Source organism: Falco naumanni, chromosome 6 (genome assembly GCF_017639655.2).
Source record: "Falco naumanni isolate bFalNau1 chromosome 6, bFalNau1.pat, whole genome shotgun sequence".
Classification (NCBI taxonomy): Eukaryota; Metazoa; Chordata; class Aves; order Falconiformes; family Falconidae; genus Falco; species Falco naumanni.
The window spans coordinates 69565383-69591848 of NC_054059.1; the positions used below are offsets into that span (position 1 = coordinate 69565383).

The 26466-nt window shown below is 35.1% G+C and overlaps 1 protein-coding gene across 2 annotated transcripts in view; it reads right to left on the reverse strand.

The window, feature by feature from the left end:
* GRIK2 (glutamate ionotropic receptor kainate type subunit 2) overlaps positions 1-26466 on the reverse strand; it is a 409634-nt gene that overhangs the window by 184191 nt on the left and 198977 nt on the right. For both annotated transcript variants that reach the window (XM_040599269.1, XM_040599270.1), the window contains exons 7-8: positions 5755-5898; positions 4353-4460 (exon numbers count right to left, since the gene is read on the reverse strand). In XM_040599269.1, coding sequence (XP_040455203.1) covers positions 4353-4460; positions 5755-5898 — 252 coding nt within the window. The remainder of the gene's footprint in view (positions 1-4352; positions 4461-5754; positions 5899-26466) is intronic.

The window sequence follows — 26466 nt, forward strand, 5'->3', positions numbered from 1 at the left end:
GATATTTGGAAGACATTCTTTACTTCTGGGTAGTGAGCCACTAAACAGGTTGCTCAGAGCAGTTGTGGATGTCCTAACCCTAGAAGTGTTCAGAGCCTGGTTGGATGGAGCCTTGAGCAACCTGGTCTAGTGGAAGATGTCCCTGCCCATGGCAGTAGCAGCTGAACTAGATTTTTAAGGTCCCTTCCAACCCAAATCATTCTATGATTCTATGATGATTCAATGATTAAAGCAGCTTCTTACTTAGGCATGTTTGGGTAAAAGCAATTTATGAGTAAGCAAGTATTCTTTCAAGTTTTCTTTTTTAATTTCCTTCAAAATTTTCCTAAGAAAAATAATGGCATTTTGGCTCTGAGACAATCAAAAGTGTACATAAATAATACAGTAAAGTGCCACAAGCATTGCATCAGGAAGGATCACTGCCTTTCTGCAGTGTACCAATTGTCTAACTATACAGCCAAAATCAAAGCTGTATTCAATCCTCAAAGAATTCATAAATGTGTCTACAGTTTGCTAACTTTTCTTTATTATATTTTGTAGATTAATTAGTAATAGTGGTGATTACATCAAGAAAATAATTTCTACTCTAGTGGGAGTAATATTTTTTCCTTATTTATGTCTATATCCCATTTGTGAATTGCTTCATTTATTTTGCCTCCTTTGCCAAATATCATATTAATACCAATATTTCTGGCTTCCGTAGACCGATTAGAGAAAACCCACTTTTTTCTCTAAATTTTATCAAGCCCTTTGTTTATGCCACTTGCTGTTTTTTCCCAGGTCATTAATGAAGATACTAAATAAAGCAAGATCTTACATTGATATGTTGGACAATGAATCACAACTCATTTTGGGTCATTTATATTCATTCCGTATGTAGGTTCCTGAGCAATATTTCAAGTCAGTTCTTAACACCTCTATTCAAGAAATGTGATTCTTCTTCAGTGACAAATTTGCATATCAAAAGTGGTATTAAACTCAGGTATCTGTTATCTCCCTAAAGTATAAAATAATTTTCCTCACAATGCAGCTTCACTGTAAATACTGATTGATTGTAATTTAAATGATAATTTGCTTATTATACTGGATTGCCAAAGTTTGGGATTTTCACTGTGTTCAAACATAAATAGTTTCAGTGTGTCCAGAGTGATTGTCAGCAAATTTTGTTGTATACTACATTAGCAACACTTCAATCATCTATTAGTTTTGTCATCTTCATCTTACAAGAAGCTATCATTTTTGTCAGACATTAATTTTTATTTGGAAAAGCATACTTCTTATTGACTGATACTTGATTATCACCTCTCATTCAACCGTTTCAGGAACAGGTATCATGTAATATCTAAGATCACACGTGGCATCTTTTTTAAATCAGTGAGCAATCTTTCTATTATCACTGACTTCAGCAGTCACTGCACATAAAATACATGATTTATTTCTCATTACACCAACCAGGCAATTTATATAGGACATTTTTTTACAAAATCTCAAAAAGTAGGTCTTCCAGAAATACTTCACAATAACTCTCTTTTGTCTACTCCATGAATATTTTTCTCCTCAAGATATCCCATTCTGTCACAAAACCATTACAGATTGCATTCCATCTCCCTATTTCCTCTCATACCACAAAATGAATCAATAAATAAATAGATAGAACAAAACCTCAGGAACTCTAACTACATAGACAGAGAAGCTTGACAGGATGGTGGTTTGGAAAAACACATCAGGAACATACAAGAGAAGGTCACAGATGGGGAAAGACTCCTGAAGAAAGAAGATAATAGAAAGGGAGTGGAAAGAGCAAAGAGGTGAAGAGGGACAAGTGGACAGGGATTAGATGGAAAGAGGAATGGACAGGGAGGGGGGAAGGGAGAGAGGGAAGAAAAGGAGAGCAGGGAAAGAGGGAAGGGACAGGAAGTGAGAGTAGCAGAAAGTTGGAGGAAAAGTGTGTGATGTAGGTATGGGACTGAGAGATGGGAGAGGGATTCATCATAGGTTTAACAGAAGACAATCTTGTGGGTAAAAAAACCACCAAAACATCTGAGACAGCTCTTTTAAATAAAAAAAAAACAAAACCAAACCTGGCTAAAATGTACTCTTTCTGCTAGGAAGTGTCCTGCTCTACAGTTTAATGACTCACCCTGGATTCAAAAATAGGATTTGTAATCTTTCAGAGTAACCAAGTTTTCTTCACAGAAAAACATTTATTTTTCAGCATTGATTTCTCTTTCTTAGTAAAATACCCTATACATTCAAAATATTTACTAAGCAATTCAATCTAATGTGCATGCAACTTAATTTTCCTAATATCATATCACTACACTCTATAGAAACTGAATCTGTAGAGCATTCCTCATCATTCTTTGCTAACACTTTCCTAATTCATATACTTTTCTAATACATAGTAACTAATTCTTACTGCTCTTTCTAAAGATTGTTAGCATATTTTGGTGAAAAACTAATATTATCACATCCCTTTACCAAATGGCCAAAATAAGCTATAAAGGCAGTAGAAAAGTATCTTCCTTTTCTGTGGATTTCTGTATACACAGTTCAAGCACATGCTAGCGTTTCCTCATTATCCATAGAATTTTACAATCATTCCTGTTGTCTCTTACATACCTTTGATTATTACTGTTTAGCAAGTTCCTTTTTTCTATTATGTGGTTTAGATTACTGTATTTCCTGTTAAATTTTATTTTCTTCCCATATTTCTAATCTCTGTAGACCTTCCTGATTTATTTCTTTGTTTTCAGTGGGGTACATATCTCCCAATTGTCAACTGAGATTTTATTTTCCAGAAAACCCATGTTGCTTGATGATTCTCAAATGCTACCCAATGTTCTAAAAGCCATCCTAGATTAGAGAGACTTCTTTCCTCATTTTCAACAGTTAGAACTTAGATGCAGACTCTTCAGCCACTACTGACTTAATTTAGCTATTCCCATGTCATCAGTTCTTCCATTTATGTTTTCAGTAAGGAAGACAGATTGCATTGCACCTATTCTACTCATTCATAAAGCTAATTTGCTTTTCAAATTAATTACTACTATACATATATATTTTTTCCCCTTTAAGTTCCCAGAGCTGCCTTCATGGAATACTCCCTAGGAAGAATCCTTACTGTCAGTGGATTGCTGAATATTTTAAAGTATGGTATAGTCCTTTAATCGCAGGTTTGCCACTGGACATTTTCAAAAATATTGTTACCTATGTAAGTGGTTCAAAGCAAGTTCATGGCTTCTGAACTTTTTTGAAATCTTTCTAGCAAGAGAATATTAATATTTCAAGTATTGGGGGGAAACTAGTACTGAGGGGGAAAGATCTGGAGAAATACATTGTTTATGCTAGTTTCTCCACTCAATGATTTTCAGAAAAAAAGTACGACCCTGTAGCATGGTCCCTTCCTTAATTTCTTTTTATTTGTGGCCACAATATCACCCTGGAGCCATAGCTGATAAAACTTTATCTGAAGATAAAGGAAAACACAGTGCTTATAGAACACTGAACACCACAGCTAAACACAAACTGTAATGTAGATGCAAATTGCAAAATCTTTGTCTGCTGATCACAATAATGTGAGATACTGCAGCTTCCTACATTGCCTCTCCATGGCAGCGTGGCTGGAGAAGAGAGGGAAGATGATCCGATTTCAGATCATCATGGTGTCATGTAGGCAGGCCAGATATCTGTACGTGTTTCCAAAGGCCTTTATTTCAAATATAGACAATATTAGGCTACATAGAAAGGGGATTTCTCATTCCTTTGGTCTTCCATTCCATCATTACAACAAAAATTCATGCCAGAAAACACAAATCTGTCAGACTACCTATCCTTAATATTTCAGTACCACTTACAGACAAAAATGTGTATTCCAAGGAAAGAATCAAAGTTCCCTCTTGAAACATAGAAGATTGCCAAAATGAAGCTATTTTCTTTCATTCTGATAAAGGTAATTATTCTTAAATTAGTAAGATGTAAAGAAAATGCAAATACACATACCAACAGGTTCACACATGATGGTAGAAAATGGGATTGGAATCACAACTAAAATTAAAGTCAATATAGATTGAAGACAAAGTATAATAACGCATGACTCCAGGTCCAGCTATTCAGTCTTCCCCAGTACTCTTGAATGTGAGAATGTGGCTAGAAGCACACAGTTAAGAGGACACTAATTGTCAGACATCAGTACAACAGCTTTTACTAGAAGGCTTTGAAACCAGATATCAAGATGAGAACAGGTATATTGTTTTATGTAACACATGAAATTTTATTGAAAACACTACTGATTTTAGGGGATGGGTTTTTCTTTTGTTTCCCATCACTTTGGAGGTAAACATCTTACACACCTTTTCAAGACCTTCTTCCTTGAGGCTGATAACATCTAAATCAAAATCTGTCCTTAAGCCATTGGTTTTGTTGAAAGTTATCCTGCCTGTGAGGCCTTCCCAGTGGGCCTATGGAGAAAGAAAAAACAATTTCTATAAATCAATACCTCTTCCTTATTTTTGCCCAAAACGAACAAATTTTACTTCTGCCAAAATGGGAATACTAATTATTAATTCTATCTATATAATCTATCTTGTGGTTGATTTTTTTAAAACATAATTCGTATTCACTTTTTGCTCATTAAATTAACCTTTCTTCAGTCTTCACAGACAATTTTTTAAACAACTTTCATTGTTAGCTAATAAACTCTTTTAACTAAATGAGATAAAAGACTGTTTTGTTTTCATTCCTCCATGAGTCATGCATGCATTTCCCCTTCTGCTTCCCTGCATGTCCCCCACTTGCCCACGCCCACCCCCCTCCCCAGCCACACACCCCAAACCCCAATCTCTTCCATGAATGCTAGATTTCATTTTTCTGTCAGGAAATTTAATTCAAATCAAGGCTTACTTTTACAAGATGCTGAGTCCCCTAAAACCACAGAGACAGCAAAAACTGGGCCAGTCTTCCAGAGCTGATACCTTACTTTTAATGAAGTACAACATCCTCATTTTCTTGTAACTCAAAGTCTACCTAGTTCTGAAACTATACTAAAGTAGAGGAGGGAATGTGGAAAACAAAATTATCATCCTAAAATGAACCAATATTAAAAACAGGATTATATTCCACTGCAAATAGTTCTTTTTATCATAATGTTTTTCATATCTAGAATGAAAAATACTGTATTAGGAGTTACTTACAGTACAAGAGACTTGAATACTCTACAGTGTTCACATTTAGCACCTTAAATCTCCTAGCTTTACTTTAAATCACCATCTATCTAAACAGCTTATTAAAAGGCCAAGGCCACATATATTAATTCACCAGAGGGGATAAAAAAGGGAAAATTAAAACCAGGGAGTAAACTTCATTCTTGGCCCCATTGAACTTACACCAGTATTAGGTTGCTGGATTTTTCATAGTCAGTCTATTGTTTGGTGTTTCAGGGGTCTGGGATTTTATGCCACAAATGTTCCGCACACAAACTTCCCACCCCACCCCCCAGTTATCTACAAGCAAAAGTTTACTTTTGAATGCAGTCATTTCACCTTTTTTATGTTTCTCTGTTCCAACTAATACCTCAGGAAAACCTGCTTTCAAATAAAAAAGCTGCCTTGCCTGCTAAACTCTTTACACACAACAAATTCAGAGATTTCCGTCTTCTGAAAAGAAAAGGCAGAATTCAAGTAGAGTTGAAAAAAAAGAAAACGGGAGTTGGCAGAAAGGAAAGTAACAAAGCATCACACTTTATTAGTGACTTACCTCCTTAATGAGACTCATAAAGCGGGTCCCAAAGCGCCATGGTTTGTGGCGATTACACTGTAGTGAACTGACAGTCATCTGTGGGAACTGCTGGACAGCCACTGACACCACATGAACTGCATCATACATTAGCGCTGCATCCGTCTGAAATTAGAATGAAATCAGAACCATGAACACAAAACAAGCACATGTGACAGCCCAGCAGTGAAAGAAGGAAACAAAAATTAGCACTACTTATGTTAAAGGAAGAAAATGGTCTGATTGCTTGCATGGAACTGTAAAAGGCAGCCTTATTGCCGATTCCTAAATAAGGATCTCCAACCTCAGATTTTCTCCTGCTGCAAATAAGGGCCCAAATACCAACTTTTCAGGATCACAGGAGAACACTGGTATCTTTGACAACTCACGTTACTTTAAAAAAACAGTGCATTAGGGTGCTATAAAAACTGCTGTATGTATGTTTGATTCAAGTCAGTTATTTCTATGAGTGATGCGAAAGAAAAAAAAAAAGATTATCAAGGTAGTAAAATCTTAGCTATGAAGAAAGTGCACAGGCTAAGGAAACAGTGTATTTCTGTTTCTAGTCTGTAATTTCAGACTAGATACAGTTCCAAAGGTACTCAGTTGATTCATTAATAACATTTTTATGGCTGTCAGTTTAAATCCCTATGACAGATCTAACCAGTGTCCTCTATAAATCAGAAGCAAATTAGAATTGCATTAAAATGCACATTCATTTTAGTAGTTTTCATGTCCCATCCTAAATAAATAGGTTGTTTAGACCTTGTATGTGCTAACTAACGTTGTATTAGCAAAGGACAGAGACAGTCTCTCAGTACCCACTGTCATGCTGTACAAGAAACTGACATCTCTCTCCTGTTCTATTTGATAAACAGAGGCAAGCCTAGGAACCAAATGCAGGAGAGGACCTTAGATTCAGCTGGTGGAAATGTATGCTATGCCATCTGCTCAGCATACCTTAGAGAAAAAGGACCTATTTCCCCTTCTCATTCACATAATTAGTGAGCTGTGAAATTAGTTCTTTAATGGATAGGAAACCTGGAGATTATTGCACTTGTCACAATACAATACAATGCAATACAAAATGAGCTTATATAGTGCCTTTCATGCAAATGCATCCCAAGGCTCTTTACAATAAAACTAAACATAAAAATGCAAAAATGTTCTACCATTATAGCCCATAAGCTATGTTAAAAAGGAAAATATAGGTTTACATTTAAATGGTTCTCCCAAGAAGAGATTTCAAAATCCAAACAGAAATAAATCCTCATTTTAAAATAGCCAGTATAATAGGTTTCAATGATCTCAGACACCAAGTAGTTTACGCAGGGGCTCCAAATCAGTCAGAAAATATTTTTGCTGCCAAATTGTTCATTATCTTCAAGGCATTAAAGTGCTTTTAAGGCAAGCTAATATTGACAAGGAGGCAGTGAAATACCAAAAAGTTAGAATGACATGCTGAGTAAGCATCATACAAAGCTTAATATTCTAGAAGCAGTACTTGGTAGTAGTTAGAGTCTAGACAACAGGTTTTTTAAATAAACTACACAATAATTACAAGTCATTAATCTGGCTCAGAAATGCAAACTTTTTAAAAAACATCTTTACTGCTAAAACTGTAGTCCTTGCACCAACGAAGGAAAATTGAAATTGCTGTGATACTTTATCAAAAGCAGCCCATGAAGAAGCAACCAGAAGTTCAAAATCAACATTAACTGATTAATTTTATTTATATTTGGACTCAGAACTGCTAAGACTCATCAGCAGGAATCAAATGGACATTATGCCAGATGCAAAGCAACACGGTTTTCTGTCAAATTTTATAAGCCACTGAGCTGGAAATCTGTAGGATGATGTGGTGGGTTGACAATGGCTGAATGCCGGGTGCCCCCCAAGCCACTCTATCACTCCCCTCCACAGCAGAACGGGGGCGGGGAGGGGGGAGGGGGGAAGGGGAAGGGGGAATAAGATGGAAAAAAAACTTGTGGGTCAAGATAAAGGCAGATTAATGAAGCAATAGCAAAAGTCATGCATGCAGAAGCAAAGGAAAACAAATGATTTTATTCTCTACTTCCCATCAGTAGGCAATGTTCGGCTACTTCCTGGGAAGCAGGGCTTCAGTACATCTAGCAGTTGCTCCAGAAGACAAATGTTGTACGTAACCAATGCCCCCTTCTTCTTTCTCTTAGCTTTTCTATCTAAGCAGATGTCATATGGTATGGAATATCCCATTGGTCACTTTGGGTCAGTTGTCCTGGCTATGTCCCCCCTCTCCCAACATTTTGCCCACCCCCACCTTACTGGTCAGAGGGGGCAGGGAAGGTTGAAGACACAGCCCTGATGCCGTGCCAGCGCTGCTCAGCAGCAGCCAAAGCACCGGTGTGTTATCACCGCCTTTCCAGCTACCAGTACAAGCGCAGCACCACGAGGGCTGCTGTGGGGCTCAGCCAGGCCCACTACACATGACAAGGCAGTCAAGTCAACAAGACAGGTTTTTTTTAAAAAAAAGCCATTGCAGTTTTAGAAGTAATTTAAATTCTGATAATATTCTTCACATTTGACTGACGAATATTGCTTCATTGGAAAAAAATCTCAAACAGAATATACTCTTAAATGTGCACAACATAAATTAATCACTGGCTAGAAGTTGAGTGCCCTGTTTGATTTTTAGATGCTACAAGGTAAATCCCTTTTTTACATAGGATGAGATTCCACAATCCACCTTGTATAAGAAGATTAAAGTTAAATGTAGGCTTTAACATTTGCACTGAATAAAGACAGAAAGAACCATATACTCAAAAATACGTTGGTTTAGTGATTCAATATTGTACTCATCTCACTGGGTGCAACCATTGATTTTACTGCAAGTGAACTCAACAGCACAGAACTCAGGAAAAGCTATAATGTATATACTTGAATTTGCAGGTTGGGCTCTTCTCTTGGTTGGTCACTTCACCTTTCCTCTGAGAGACAGATAGTTGTTGGCCTAGCTCTACACCCTCCTTTGTTATGCTTGCTAAGCTTTATGTCTCACTGCCTTTGTCCATACTGCTTTCTCTTCCTTAAATCACACTTTTGGAACTATGCCTTGTGGTACAGGTTTCAGCAAGAGACTGTTTGGGAGGAAATGTCCCTAATTAATTAAGATTCTTAATTTTATGTAAACAGAGATTAGCAGTCTGGACATTTCAGAAGCAATGTTTCCTGAATTTCAGGTAGAAACATGCTACAATGTTTCCATTCACTGAAGTACCCATAATAGAAGAAAATAATCTTATTGAAAAATTATATTGGTACTGTTTTAGTTAATCACGTTGCATTTCACAAACATGTCTTGGTACAGTTTCTGAACCATGGGTTGTGGGGGTTTTTGTTTTCACAAACCTACTTAGTATTCATGATGACTTGCTTGGATACAGATAAAATCTAAAATACTGCTTATGATACTGTCATTTTTATTTCTACAACTACAAAAGAAAAATTTACTACAACTACAGATGCTACAAAATTTTTTCATCAAATTGAAATAGAACAAGACTGGATTAGGTGATTAAGGTGTCAGGTAACAGATGTCTGTGACCACAAGTCTGGTTTTCAGTTGACTGTCAAGTAACAAGAAAGCGTTTAGCACTCACAGGTAACAGCTTAATCAGAGACATGATTTCAGTCACAGTATATCTCAAATAGAGAGGAAGTACCAAACTGTGTTTGATTTTTATCCCAAACTCAGTAAGATACTACACATTTCTTCTCAACACTGTTCTGTCATTCCTTTACCTCCTGTCTTACTGTGGGTGTTGTGTTTGCCTCTATTTTTCACTTATGTTTATGTATAATCACTTTTGAGTCTTGCTAAATTACTTGCTAACTACTGTCTAACAAATTGCATGCAAGTACTCTAATCTCATTGTGAAAGGGCTCTCATGGAGCTAGACTCAATACAAAGAAGCTAGAAAATGACTCCTTTCTAGCATTAGAGAAAGAGCCTATTATTTCTCCCTGGCCCTCCTCCAAGTAAAAGGTGGTCTTTTTCCTCTCTGTCCCCAGCCACACCCAAAGGTGTCAAAGGCACATGGTAAACCCTAGCAGATATATGCTGTGATTTTTGTCACATGCTTGCTGGTCCTCAATTGGCATTGTAAGGAATGTTTGAGTTTTGGAGGCTTGGAGCTGGGGCAGGAGGTCGGCAGTGTTTTTTACTGTTTTGTAGCCTGTACATGTGAAGCTGATGCAGAAAAAAACTGCTATAGTCTGGATCTCAGCCAAGAAGAAATCTTCCCCATGTAATGAAACTGACAAACTGCTTCTCTGCCAAGTTTTTCTGCCCTTCTTATAATGTAAAGAAGGCATTATTTTTAGTGACCTTCAGCATGGCTGGTAGGCCAGACCAGAATCAGCTGAAAATCCTGAAACTAAATGGATGTTTATGCATTACAGCTGCAATCTGACATCTAGGTCTGTATCTTAAGACATTCCAAAAAAAAGTGAAAGGGCTCACACTGATGTATAGATAAAATCTGAGCAAGCCTAATGGAACAGAAGAATCATGGTCTTCATAACAATCTTCTGACTTACAGTACATAAGAGTTCGTTGATGCCATTTGGCATCTGCCTCAACAAATGTGCTAACTGCTTTAGGAATACCTGTGCTTAATTAACTATTAAGGGTTAAAAAAAATTGCATATTCCACATTTACTGATATCAGATCATGACTTGTGTGTGCACCTTATCTGCACAGCAATGTTTTTGTATGACATTTCCATTTATCTCCATCAAACTATATGAGGATTTCACGTACCAGTAAACCACTCCTCCCTGGTTTATATCTCTGTGCTCCTGATTTATTTCTAAATTGAAAAAATATGTGCTTTATTTTTAGGAAACATGATTTTTATCATGTAATCAAGTTTAACACTAATTTAAGATGAATGATTTTTAGGGTAATTGTTTCTTCATGAGCTAGATCAGAATTAGTACACTTCTCAAACAAAAAAAAATTTTCAGCTTTAACTATAAAAAATTATAGTTCTCTGTAATCGACAGTTAACAAAAAAAAAGAATTGTTATGTAGGCATGATCTGGAAGAACTTTCAATTACTCATATATGGATGATTAAAAACAGCTTGAAAGCAGGAAAAAACCCTCAGGTTTTCAATTAAATGTTAAATCAAACCAATGTGATTGTTTTTCCCCTTAATTAAATTTATTACTAATAAAAGTCTATGAAGAAATATGGTCTTCAACTTAAAAGATGCTCTGTGAAGTACTTGAAAACACCAAGAAATTTTCTACACTGAGTGACATATGAAATAAGTCAATAGAAAAGAGAAGCTTAATAAATTTACTTTTTCTTCTTTAGTATTTGATCTAGTACGGATTCCAGACAAGAATAAGTTATTTGCAATTCAGTAGTGTATTTTCCCTAGACCAGATAATTCTTGTATTACAAACTTGTGACACACAAGTTCCATAATTGCCTTCTTTACTCTGCCAACTTTTTTCGGTGACTGTGGGGAACTTTTTCCACAGGAAAGGAATCAAAAAAGAGGGACAAACAAGAGTATAAAAAATAAAGATGTTTTACATATCTAACTAAATGACATCCTTAACAATATAAGGATTACCTTTATGAGCATTAGACTGCTGAACTATTTGCAAAATGCTTTTATGGTAAGTGTAAGAGATTATTAAAGATGACCTCCTTGTAAGTATGATACATACTTGTTTAGTGATCTGTATTTTGTGTTTGAACTTGACTTTATTCATTCAAGTCATGTCCAGTAAAAGCAAATTAATGTCCCTTTACCTCTGCAAGAAAGGGCTGGGGGGGGGGAGGGGCGGGAGTAATGAAATCCTTTATGTGTGTCAAAGAAGGAGTAAAACTTCCAAATTTGTCTCAGAATTAAATTCAAAAAAACTCTTCTATAATCCAACTTGAAACTCTCTAGACAGTTTGATAGGACTGGATTTTCTGCAATAAAATTTTTAAATATTTGATTCAGAAAAGCTGCCAAAATGTATTTCTTCAACAAAGACAAAGCAAATGAGAAAGAATATGACGCTATTCATATTCTATAACTCAGTCAACAGGCCCTGTCCTATCACAAGGTAGAGATCTGAATCTGCATTTACCAGTCACTACTGTCATTAGTATCAGTTTACAAATATATCACAAATTAAATATGTCCAAAATTTTATGCCAAACCAAATATTTTGCTAAAAATCTTTAAAAGAAACCTCAAGAGTTCTTTAACAAAATGTTCTATGAAAAACAAAACTGAAGTAAAAAAGAATATCTTGAAACATAGTATTCTGATTCTCTAGTCAGCTGTGTTAAACTGAAATGACTCACCAAAAATTTCAAGGGAAGACACTACACAGTTCACTTGAAATACCGCATCAGTAAGCTTTTTCCATTGATTAGTAAAGTGTGCATATGCTATTCCACTTTTTAGTTCTTAAGCTGTCTTTACCTGCATATTATCTGAATAAGTACTACTACATTAAGCAGGATAGATTATATTTTTCATATGCAGCTCATTATCTCTTCAAGATTATTTCTGTCTTCCTATCTCTAGTCAGTCAAATTTTGCACTTATGAAATAAGTCCAACTACATTTAAAAGGCCAAACTGTTCAGAGGGCTTTGCTTAGTGTCTGAGGGTCACTGATGTATTCTGAAATATATTTTGCAATAATTAAAATGAAGCTTAAATTCTTTTCAAGTGTGACTTCATTAGTTGCATCAAAAATTATATGAAACCAAATGCAAATGCTTGCAAATGTGTATCTGCATTTGTTTCCTAGGTGACCATGACAAAAGTATCCAGATAAATGCATAAAAGTGAAAGAACACTTTTCACATTTTTTTAGTATAACAAAGTCCTTGAAAACGTGAACATAGTAAAAACAATACATATGAAGTCTTTATTCTGAAATTTATTTCATCATGTAATATCATTTGTTAGTGACTGAATTTGTTAGCTACACAGCCATCTCAGATCACAGTATCTTCTGAAATAAACCTAGTTCAGACCGACTGTGGTCACTGGTTTAACAGAGTGTTACCATGACCAATTCATACTGCAAAAAGATTCTCTTGCTAAGCTTATATTAATGGTACCTCTCCTTGCGAGAGTTTAGAGCATAATGAGAATGGTGAGTTCCTATTTGGCAAAAGGAGTGTAAGTACACGAGGCAGAGCATGTTCCAGAAGGACTGAATTTTCTGTTGGCCCTTACAAATTCTGTATTTCCTACACCACAATAATGCCTTGAATAGAATACTAGATGCAAAAGCAGTTTGTTGGGGTTTTCTGTTTTCAACTCCCAATATATCCAGACTATTTCTACTTAGCTTTATGAGGGGCAGAGATGACATAGCACAATTCAGAGGGTAAGAACAGCAGCTCTGTTTCTTTGATCTAACAGCCTGAACAAGCAGAGGATACTGGAAGTACAATGAACAGGACAGCCTAGTCAAATCCCCTTGCTCTCCAGCATAAACTTTTTAAGGAGAAATAACATTATTTAAGATGCACTGAACAATTAGGATTTATAATGGCATACTTATGCATTTTCAAAGCCCTCAAAAATGCCCCATAATAAATCTCCTTAGCCTGCTAACAGTACTTCTCCTTTGATAATTACTTATTTTTCTCTCAGTTATCCTTACTGATAATTTAACAAACAATACGTAGTTAATAATTCTGAAACCTTGAATAGACAGCATATTCCATAAACAAATAAAACACTTCCTTTTTTTTGTTCTACCAAACTCCTCACCATCTGCCTTTCATTTTTTCCCATATTCATCTTATTTTCTAGATTATTTCCATTGTGAGCACAGTGAACAGAAATAAGCTCTGTGCAAGTTTTATTATTATTATTATTATTCTCCTTTGAAGGCTGGTTTTATCATAGAAGCTGACTCCACTTTCTTTTAAACAACTCAGGGAAAATAGATAAGAACAGAACAAAGATGTGAGAAAAGTCTGACAATACTCATAAGTCAGGAAGGGATGACAACCTACAGTGCAGAAGAGCTCTCAATACTAACATTGTCTACAACTTTCCTTAAAACTGTCCTGTTTGATGGAAAATGACAAAATTGCCTTTAAAGACTGCTGTATATGAACTACAGAAACTATGCTAGTGTACAGATAAAAATTAAGATATACTTACAAAAATCTGTAGTTTCTTTATTATACATTCAACTGTTTCCTGCTCAGAAAATGTTAAGGGCCAGATCTTAAATTATGTGAGGACAATCTGATTTTAACCCACAAAACAATAACTACTAACAAAAACTTTTTTTCTCAAAATTTTCATATAGCATGGTGCCAATAGTGTTAACATTACCCTACTTGAACCTTGATTCACCACATATCCTTGATCAGCTACCTCCAAACTACAGGTAGTTTCAAATCCGCACTACAAAGCCCTTTTTTAAGAAGGTCCAGACCAAGAGATTAATGTTGAAGAAAGCAATTTTTCATTAACTTTTTCAGGTTTAATGTTAAACAAAGAATGGTTATATAAGATGAAAAGAAAGCATCTAACTATTCATGTACGGTGTTATTTTAATGACTATATTCAGAATATTTTCCCATTTTCAGAAGTAATTTCTCAAATAGGTTACTAGGGGAATTAGAAAATTCCATGGATCTATCTACTGTTATTTTATTCGCGGCAGTTACAGTTTATGGTTAATGAGATATATACTCCATTGTTACAAGTCAGTGTTTGAAATGCAGTTGCAAAAATTTTACATTTTCTATGTTTTATATATACATATAGATAAGAGATAATTTTCTATAAGTTATTACAATAATAAAGTGAAAAATGATTATGTTTCGGAACTTCTACAACGTTCCAGTCATATGCATAACAAAAGATAGAATAGGTTGAAGTTATCACAAAGATGAAAAAAAGTTTAGATTGAACAGACAAGAATAAAAAGGTTTATGTTTAATCAAACAAAAAAATATACATCAAGACAAATGAAGCCTAACAAATAGTCCAAAAGAAATATTCATATCATAAGTATGTTCAATAATATGAACTATTTGGGACCATACAGATCTGTAAGAGGCACAAAAATATAGAACCCTTTTCTGTATACATATATTGTAGAGAAATGTGAATGTGAATATGAAAGTAAATATAGATTCAAATTTACTCTTTACTACTTCTTACAGGCTATGAGATGAAACTGAATTTTTTAAAATGCAGTTTTGCATTGCAGTAAAATCAAACCATGTCTTCAGATATACATGAAAAGAAAGATAGAAGGGTAAATCATGTAATAATAATTTTACAACCACAAAGTGATTGTCATCATACCTGTCCTCACTCAAAATGATAAGTATGATACACATAGCCCCTCCTTTTTTTTATTCTATACAGTTATGAGTATGCAGCTTGATGAAACACAGCTTTCAATAATGATGTTGTCCTGGTTTCAGCTGGTATAGAGTTAATTTTCTTCTTAGTAGCTGGGGTGATGCTGTGCTTTGGATTTGGTGTGAGAACAACGTTGACAGCACACTGATGGGTTTGGCTGTTTCTGGGTAATGTTTATACTAAGTCAAGGACTTATGGGTTTCCTAGGCCCTACCAGCGAGAGGGCTGGAGGGGCACAGGGAATTGGGAGGGGACACAGCCAGGACAGCTGACCCAAATAGCCAAAGAGATATTTCACACCATTAAACACCATGCTGAGTATATAAGCTGGGGTAAGAAGAAAAGGTGGGGGACATCTGCTTAGGGCATTTTGTCTTTCCAAGTAACTGTTAAGTGTGATGGAACTCTGCTTTCCTGGAGATGGCTGAGCACCTGCCTGCTGATGGAAAGCAGTGAATGAATTCCTTGTTTTGCTTTGCTTTTCTTATGGGTACAGGTTTCACTTTACCTATTAAACTGTCTTTATCTCAATCCATGAGTTTTCTCACTTTTACTCTTCCCGTTCTCTCCCCCATCCCACTGCAGAGGAAGTGAGCCAGTAGCTGCATAGGGCTTAGTTGCCAGTCAGGGTTAAACTACAACAGAGGTTTACATATTGTATTGTGAACTAGATTCAGGAGAAAAAGTCCTTTAGAACATTCAGGAAGAATCAGAGAAGTGATTAGTTGTAAAGCTAAATTGGCCCATGCTATTCCATATCAAGGAACAACTCTGTCTAATGAATGTGACCCAAGACATAAGGTGTATAGAAATTCCAGCTCTGTTTTAGAGAAAGTCTATAGCAAACCAATACAGCAAAACATCCAGGCAGGGAGACAGAGAGAAAAACCTTTCCCAGTTAATCTTACAGAAGTAGAGACAATATGTCTTACCTTTTCTTAAGTATTTCCAGCTGTATTGTAAAGCATAAAAGCAAATGAATGCTTTTATATTATCTTAACCTACCTTAGGTTAAGAATGATTTCAAGGCAATAAGGGAACCAAAAAGCATTTATCAATCCAAAATATAACAAATCTAGGTAAGCTCACTTAAACATTTTCTTGGGTATCACATACAGCTATGCGATATGCACACCTTACAAACTCATATTACAGTTTTGAACAGTCTGGGCAGCAATAATGGAAAAAAAAGTATTTTCAGCAATTCATAGTAACAAGGATATTAGTGTAGCATTAAGTAAAATAGCTGTGGGAACACTCAGTGTTTGAGCAGGGTCTTCAAGGAGTTTGTCATATGAGGCTACAGGAAAAAAGTATTGGAAGAAATTAACTTTTAAAAAACATTTTTTTTTTACGTTGAATGATATATTAACATTTATGTAAGTTGGACATAAGCAGGTGTAAGCTAGCATACTACTTCACAGGCATGTAACAACTGTCTGGAAGAATAAAGCAAAATTAGGAATCCTCTAACTGGCAGAAGTATTAGAAAAGAGATTGAAAGAAGATAATTTCTTTAACCTATGAAAACAGAGACTGAGAACAACTGTTTAGTGGAACAGAAACCAGGAAAGAAAGGAAAGCTAGAGTGCAGAAAAACAAGTATACATGCAAAAATGATGGGAGGGGAGAAAGTAATTTTATCATACAGACAGATAGAGGCTTAAGTTGTATTAGATTCAAAAATCTTTAACAATCATTTAAAAAACTGCTGTTCAGAAGATATTTCAGTTAGATGATGCCTGACGTGTAGTAGCATGCACACAGATTCTGGAGACCCAGCATACTACTGCTATTCACGGAAAGCTCCCCTGCTCTAAGCAATTATAACGAGTGAATGAAATTAAGAAGAAATGGCATGCAAAACTAGATCCTCCCCTCTTTCGGTAATAAAATCTATTGCCCCTGAAATCATTTCACTTAATTCTCACTTGCTAACACATCCCACAAAACCATTTTGCTGAGTGAGATTTAATAAATCTCTCAGCCTGGGATTAAATTTTACTGTTTTATGAACTGTTAAATTGCATTGTATGCTTATTAAAGCTGGTGTTTTCTTACTTCTTGACACATTCCAAACTCCACTCTGGGGTTCAATTAAGCAAAGAGTAGAGCGGGGTTTTTTCACACCCAAAAATGCATTCAAACTGGGAACAAGATATGAGCAGCAGCAAGCTATAAAAAATATTGATGTAACTTTTTTTAAAAATCAAATAACATGTTAGCATAAACTCCTTTTTTTTTTTTCAAAATATGATAGTATTTCAGCTCAATAATCATCACATTAAGGAATAGCTGTTTAGATTATTTTTTAACATTTAGTTGCCTAGTGAATTTTAAACAGGGTAATTGTTTACAGAGATGTGTATGTGATTTTAAGTAGAGCTAAAACAGATGGAAATTATTTTCCCCATCATCAAAATACTTGTTTTAACATCTGAACAAAGCATATTTTTTATTTATATTATTTAAAAAGGTTTTAAAACCAACAATCAATTATTATTTTTTTTAATCTATGAAAAGTAGAACTGCCCAGGTGATTATTTTTTAAGTGTAATTTTTTCTTACACAGAAAGAGAAAAGAAAAGAACAATTTCATCTTTTGCCTCAATGCCTCATAGTTTGATCTCCAGTTCTCAGAGCAATGGCAAAGTGGAACATTAAACAATTATAAATTTTGACCAAATGCCAAGAGAACAAAAGAACAGGAAAAATACTCCAAAGGATAATGATGTTGTTGCTACATTTCTTGCCATTACATAGGAAAGAATTTGCATTTTTTATTGACAGAATAAAAATATATGTCCCAACATAAAAGTTTGAAATAGTAGAACTTTTTTCATCTCACAAAATCTCAGATAATCATGTAACCTGATAGAGTGTTTATGGTGCTAAAAACCTCAAAGTATCTGAAAATGGAGTTAGGCAGGTAGTCACTTACTGCAACTTGATTTTAACTCACTGGAGGTGAAATTTTCAGACAACTTAAAATTTTGCCAGCAATTAACACGGGAGATGCAGTTAGCTTGTAGGTTCAATACAGGTTTTCTGAAATAAGAACAGCAGTATTCCTATCATCTGCTTGAACTCTGATTCAGGAACTGAATTTCATGTTAGCAAATAAAATGCTAAAGATTTAGAAGTTCATAGGAAATATTTGAATTATGTTTTCTGACAAGGACACCTTATCATTCTTGTGGAACACAAGCTTAAATCTTAACTATAACAGAACATGCAGTTAATGCTCTGTGGAGGAATGAAGCTGGGTTAATTAGCATTGATAATATACAACTGTGGGTTGGCTTCAGGGGCAGTGGATTGGCCAATGTAGATAAAGTGCAGCTGTGGCTGGTTCTGTTAAGTGGTTGAGAGCCAATGAAGAGAGAGCAGCTGAGGAAGAAGCAGAAAGAGTGTGTGCCCTGAATGAGGAGAGACTAGGAGAAGGCAGCAGAGGGACTAGTGTGAAGAGTATGTTGGTAACTGGTGGTAAAAGACCTTGTTGCAGCTGGTAGTTTGGAGAGTGCTGAGATAATGCTCTACGTTCTTGTGGAGCAAAAGCTTAAATCTTAAGTGCAAGGGAATGTTTCAGTTAAAAGAATAAGTAGAAAGAGTCTGAGAATGTTTAGCATGCATCTATTGCTTCAATGCTTTAGTTTCAATGGATAAAGGTCTGGTTTCAAAGCCAGTCTCTCTACCCAAGGTTTGCTATTCTCATGTAAGTTTAAGCTGTGACTGATTTCCTGAACTTGCTGATCAACTTCTCATTCTCACTTAATTTTAAATCAATTATTTATTGGCCAGGTTATCTGTCACTACCCTGTACAAGTGTTCAGGGTGGTTTACTTCTTTCCAATCACAGAAAGAGGAAAAAGAAAGTTCCTAATATAAATCATTCAGTCTATACAGCCATCTACATTTGCCTGGAATAAACACTGTTAACTGTATGACAAAAATAAAAGCCAAAGAAACTAGTTCTAGAGAGGTATTTTTTAGAAAAATAATTTCTCTCATTTTCTATTTTCTGGCTAACAAGACCACATAAAGTGTGATTTCATAAGACCCTGCAAATGTCCCATCATGTCATAAACTCTACTAAGTCAAGAAGTAAATGACTTTCATTGTACTACTTGCAAGAGCAAATGCTGTCTGACTACACAAGCACTTGCAGAACTGTGCTTATAGTATGCAATTAAGAACAAAGTGTTATGATGTTAGGTTTCTATATATCCATTTAAAAAAAAAGTAAAATCTCCATGTGGAAGTTATTCTGAAGCACTCTCTCAACCTTTCTTCTGAACTTTAGAAATTACAGTATGTGCTATAATATTTTTGCAATAATAATAATAATAAAACCAACATGCTTTTATATGCCTTAAGGACAGATAGCAAAAACCTAATTACCAGGAACAATGGGTCATTATTGACTCTTTGGTAGTCTATTTCCTTTTATCTGTTCTCCTGCTCAAAAATCAATATGATTGTGATCACTGCAACTCCAGCAACCACATCTGTAACAAAGAGCTGCCTGCTACTATTACATTAGCTCAGTATTCAAGACTTATCACACCACATGAAAAGTCCCTCTGCATGAGCAATTCATAAGTAATTACAGAAAAAGCCTACTCAGCATACACACTGAACAACTTTGTACCCCATGTAGCAAGAAAGTACAATGCAAGTGAGAGGCACAAAATTAGAATAATCCAGAGATTAAATGTGAATCTGATCAAAAATTGAGAAAAAAGCATTCTAAAGAATGATTTTGTATACATTGTATTTTTGTATCCAGTAAAAGTTTCACAGTGTTTGAGGATTTCAGAGCTTTCACATCTTCAAATTTTAAGTAAAATGACAAAAATGAATGTATATTGATGACTTTGAAATACAGAGATGAAACAGTTGAGTCTTTATAACACATTGTGTTCTCCTGCTTTCACAAAGCTCCATTTACAATTCTCTCCCCTTAGAAAAAACTAACGATACAGATTTTAATATCCTCAGCAAAAAACACTATTACTTGTGTAGCCTTCCAAATTTCATGTTTGCAGGAGAAAACAAATTGTTAAGCAGTGTAAAACATAACTAGCCCATAAAAGAGTATATGTTTGTTTCAAAACAGAATTCAGCTTTACATCAGTCTTCTATAAATCCTTTATAATGTCCTATGGCTCTATTTTAAATATGTAAATTTTTTGCTTTTGGACAAACACCTCCTTAAAATCAGTAATACCCAAAGGAAAAGGTATTAAAAGACAACTGGCCTATGATTTACAAAATCGGTCTTTTGTTTAGATTTAGAAAGCAGATACTTTACGTATTTTGGGGTGGTGTTTACTTTTTTAGTTTTGGAAGCATATCTATTTTTACATTCTTATTTGGTTTTTGCCATTTTTGTATAATTTTATTCAATTTGTATGTTATATGCAGATCATTGCTCAGACGATTACAAAAAAAAGCAAAGTGACCTTGTAACATTACATTTTCTTTTCTTTGAGATTGTGCCTCCACCTACTGCAGTTCACTGTATAATGGCTTTTTATTTCAATGGAGTTCTACATTAACATTTCCTTTCAGAATAAACTTCATCATGTTATGATGCTACTTCCAAAAATCGGATTCTCATAAATTGTTGACTCCAGCTTCACCATCAGAGTAGACACAAATTTAAATACATTCAAACTTATTTGCATTAGACACATTTTGTTCTGATTAAAATCTGCCTATACTAAGTCAATTTATTCAATGATTGAAAAGCTGTGTTGTGTTTTGTGACACTGTTTTTCCAGGTTATCTTCTAAAAATGCCCTCATAAAAACAGCTATCTTAGCCCGTCTATTATTCTAAATATATTAGATCACAAAAAATACCGCTTTAAATTGTGATGTTTCAGAAAAAACTGAATATTTTTTAATGGGAACCTCAATGACTGATGCTGAGAGGTACCTTGACACTGAAAACTTATCTGAAGTTTTAGGTACTTTGAAATCCCTAAATAGCAAAGCACACAGAAGTTCAAAGTTTAAAGAAAATAAGGGTAGGCAGATAAAAAAGTAAAGGCAAAGAATAATCATATGCGTGGGTTTTATGTATACAAAATTTTCAAAACTTTTAAGCCACTTGTAGTAATTCAGTGCTAGAAGAAATACAGATTTACTAATAAGAACAACTGAAAATATTTTTGCTATCATGTATTAAGGTTTAACCCAGCTGGCAACTAAGTACCAAGCAGCCACTCACTCACTCCCACCCCCACCACCAGCAGGATGGCGAGGAGAATTGGGAAAAAGGTAAAACTCATGTGTTGAGGTAAAAATGATCGAATAATTAAAATAAATTAAAATATAATAATAACAACAACAACAATTTTAATGAAGAGGAGAGAACAAGAGGAATATAAAATCCAAACAGCAAAAGAACCAAGTGATGCACAGTACAATTGTTGACCACCCACTGACTGATACCCAGCCACCCCCTGAGCAGTGATCTGCACGCCCTGGACAACTGCCCCCAGTTTATATACTGAGCATAATGTTTTATGGTATGGAATATCCCTTTGGGTAGTTCGGGTCAGCTGTCCTGGCCCTGCTCCTTCCCAGCTTCTTGTGCACCTGAGCATGGGAAACTGGAAAGTCCTTGATTTAGAGTAAGTACTACTGAACAACAACTAAAACATCAGTGTGTTATCAACCTTATTCTCATACTAAACACAAAACACAGCACTCTGTCATCTACTAAGAATAAAATTAACTCTATCCCAGCCAAAACCAGGACACTTGTTAGACATAGCTGCCGTTTTTGTGAATATAAGAACCAACCACAGTCTCCGCAGTGATCAGAATTTTTTGGATGCATATATGAATTTTGGTATGTCCAATAAAAAATTGTAGCTATACACAAAATCCAAATTCACCCAGTGATCCTTTCTGGAAATTTTGGAACTCTCTCTCTAAACATAGTGCATTTTCAAAAGGATATTTATATCATAAACCCAACTGATAGTATGTAATTATCACAATTACTGAGCCAAAAAAAGGAACTCAAAATGGAATATACTTCCAGCTCTTTCAATACCCCATCAGGACTCAATCTGTCAAGACAACAGTCGGACTTCTGCACTACATCTAAATCTATGTTTAAAAATAAAGATGGGTCCAAACTGAGGCAGAAGTTTTAACATTTTTTTTGCATATGTCTCCTTTAACAAGACTTGGAAACATAATTTTCATTAATCTTATTTTTAGAGATGTTAATCTCTTATATTTCAGAAGGTTCTCCATAACTGAAATTGCAGGCTACATAGCGAAGAAAGAGGGGAAGAGGAAGGAACAAAACAGAGGGAATATACAAGAGCATTCTGCTTTAACCTAAGTACCACAAGACTTTATGGTTTTCTCATTCATACTCACAAACAGGTCTACTGGCCAAATGGCCTTTGACAGGTAAACTAGAAGGAAAAATACATACAAATGTGATAAACCTCATCAATTACTTTAGGCTTTTAGATTTTCTTTGACACTTCTTTACAGTTTCTGAGCGAGGATCATTCACATAATCCCATTTCGATAAAGAGTATAAAAGTACCAGTATTCATCTGCACCTGTAAGAAAATTTCACAGAATTCTATTCTTTTCTGCATTGTCAGAGAAAGTATGATCAAAAATTAGTGTTAATAGTTTAAAGTGTACAGTTTTCCGTTTGCTGCTACCACTTAGTTCATTTCTGACCGTTCTGATTCTAAAGTTGTTTCTTCAGTTTAGCTATCTCAGCAGTACACAATATGCTATTCTTTAGTGGCATCCTCACTTGTACTACACCATTTCTATATGCCCTCATTTCTCTAAATTAGTTCAAAGAAACACCGTATCAATCAGATTGGACTGAAAAACAAGAATGTAATTATAGCAGAATTCAAAGCAATGTCAGGTTTCTTTACAAGGCAATAGGCATTCTCCCTTAGTTTTTATGACTTCTTGGCTGCTTCTTCCAAAGACTGCCAAGTAGTGTGATAAAGAGAAGTTTTCTGAAGAGACAACTTTAAAATGGAAAAGTAAATATAATTATTATGAAAAGATGGATTTTGGTAAGAGTTTATGAAGATACTTTTATAACATATGGCTCTATACTGTATGCTGATATTCTAAAGAAATTATTTTCATGAAGTATTAAGTGTAACTGGTGCTTTGGATAGTTATAGGGAAATAATTTGTTCTGTCTGTTATACATAATAAAGCATGCAGACATTTCTATGGGAAAATACTTACCTAATAATAAAACACCCTCTATATGTTTATGCAATACATGTAGATGTACATTAAATTAAAAATAATAATTAAAAAAAAAAGAAAAATCTTTACAAAATCAGTGTTTACCCCATAGAAAATAATGGCTGTAAGGATGTAAGCTTTACCTCTCTTGTGCACATGCAAGTTTTAATTTATATAACCACAGAGTGTATTTTGTACAGGATCCCACAGGTACACATACAAAATCCAGTACAGCTAGGACAGATCAAGATCCTGCTCCATGAGGAATACAGAAGTGTGTTTGTATCAGATGCAGTAAAAAGCTGCTAACTTGTGGAGTCAGAAGAAAATTAACTCCATCCCAGCTGCAACCAGGACTGTAACATAAAATTCATTGTTGCTTTACAAAATATTCCAAGCTTCTACTTGATCATAGGGAATGCTTGCAGTTTTCTGGGGAAAAGTTACCAAAAAAAAAAAAAATTAATGCTGGAAACATTTCTGCCTACTTTTCTACCCAAAACTAGCTAATCTGATTTAGCTGAATTTTTCTCAAAGTATTTATCCCAAGAGATACATCTGCTCAGAAAGTGTTCAACTGTGTGGCTACAGTGTGACAGAACTCTAAAAAATTGAAAGAAGGCTGTATTTGGAACTGTCTCTCATTAATATAACACAATGCACCAGTTCTGTCTGTAAAACTAAGTGGGAGCGGTTATTGATCAGGTATGGAAAAGTTACAGTAAAAAACATAATATTTGTGTGCTCCCTCCCCCCCCCCCAAAGTGAATAAACTCAAAATATAGTGCCACAAAATGAAAATCACAACGGATCATATTTCACCTAGGTGCCTAAGGTTATGTTCTTAATGAAACTGATATTTTGCAAAGAATCCTAAACAGAAATCAATTCAATTAGATTAACAGTTTTTCATCTTATTTTTTTTATCTATTACTTCCTAGACAAACTTTCATGGATGGTGGAATGATACACACTCATAGAAGAAAAATTATTTCTCCTGAAATAGTTAATCCATTATGTTAACTTCTGCTCTTGATGAAGAAATTTGCAGATATCACAGGATGCCAGAAATGTTATGGTTCTTTAGGAAAACCTTTCATGAATGGTCATAAATGGTTTGAGGCAGCAGGCAGCACACAAATGAGGTCTACAAGATAGTAGTTTCTTCATTTTAACATGATTATCTATTTAACTTCCTATTTTAACAAGACAGGGAAGGTCTCATTAATCTAAAGCTCAAAGGGTTGATATTGCAATCTCTTAGTAGCTGATTTCTTTACAAATTCTTATCTAAAAATTAATTGAAAATGGAAAAATATCCAGTTTTAAAAATCACAAGGAGTCTATAAATTTCAAAAAGGTACAACTGTTTGCAGATTCATCAGAAAGAAAGAGATGGAAGAGAATTATTTCTGTGAGCCTTTTATCTTGAGAGATCCGAGAAGAACCAGTCTATCCATACAGTGTATTAAGTGAGGAATCTCACCTCACAGAGCTCTAGCTCACCGCAAACACTGACAGAGGAACAGCTAAGTTTGACACCACAGCCATTAGCAGGACAAGACTGCCAAGGCATATATAGGAAGCATCTGTTAAGCACTTCTCAGTTCTCGTAACTACTTAATACATCTTGCAAAAAACTGCTTACTTTCTAGTTGATGTGGAGCTGTTTTCCTCTTGTGTGTTTCCACAAACAAGTTGATGTATAAGAGTCTGTGTCCATAAATACTTACATAAATTAATGTGATTCAAAGGCAAATGCTTTCAACAGGCTTGTTTTGACATTTTAAACAAGTATTAAGTCTATAACATTTACTTTCCTTTCTATCTATAGCATTTTCTGTCTATTTTTGTAGTTTAGTCTGTCACCAAAACAAAAACAACACTTGCTTATTCAATTTCCTTTCATTAAGATTTGTTCTCATAACAATTTTGTATTTTGAAAGGTCTACCACAGATTTCATTTTTCATCAGCAGCAAGCTTTTTAAGTGGCTTTCCTGGTTATTGCCACATACCAGTGTTCTGATTCACATCATGAAGCATAGTCTCATAGTGCATGAACTAGGCTCTTTTGAGGTAAATTGACTGAAAAATGTGATCTAGGGCTGTACTTTATGTGTTCCATTTCCTAATTGGCTTTATCCAAAGGAACGGACTAGAGATAGGCTGAAGCAAAACAGCTGAAAATGTAATAGTGTGAAACAAGAATGGTTTTGGCACCAACAGCTTTGCTTTATGAGGTGCCCTCAATGGGCCTCTTCATTTGCTGTTGTAGCCATACTGTAGCTAAATTCCACTGGCCACTTGAGAAAATCTGGTGCCATATTCAAGTTTATTCTATTTTATTAATATTATGAAAATATTAACCTTATCTTCACTTTAACTCTAATTCCAGGCTGCAATTCCTGACCCTGTTTACTGAAAGAAAGACAAAATCCACCTCTGACCTGAAACAAACAAAATGTCTTTCTGCCATGAAAGAATGGCAGCTACTACTTTTAAAGTGTGAGGAACTGAAAAATCACAAGCAAGGCATTTTCAACTACACAGACATGAAGAAGAAGAGAGAAGCAGCATGTATTTGTCATTTATTTATGGTAGATAATAGCTTTTTATAGTGGTCAATAGTGGGTTGGGTTGAAAGCCATTTGTCAGACTGCACACAGGCACACAAACTGGAGATGGGAACGGTTGCCTTTGGCTCTAACTGCTAAAAAACAGTTATCAATCTTCATCTAAGTCTTCAAGGAGCTGCTCTTGGTGAGCAATCGATATTGCATTTGCCACAATAGCTCATTTAATTATTTTCATCCTAAATATCCTGTCAGCAGGGGGAAAGTCTTCCTGATTTTAATTAATTTTGAGATCATTGATTCTTTGCCTTTTCCTTTCCTGTGGTTACACATGCAGACACAGATGCACACACACTTCTAGCCTGCAGGCTATGTAAGATGTATGACAAGTCCTTGGTGAAAACCCTGCATATTACTGAAGTATACCTAGATGACATGCAGATTTACTT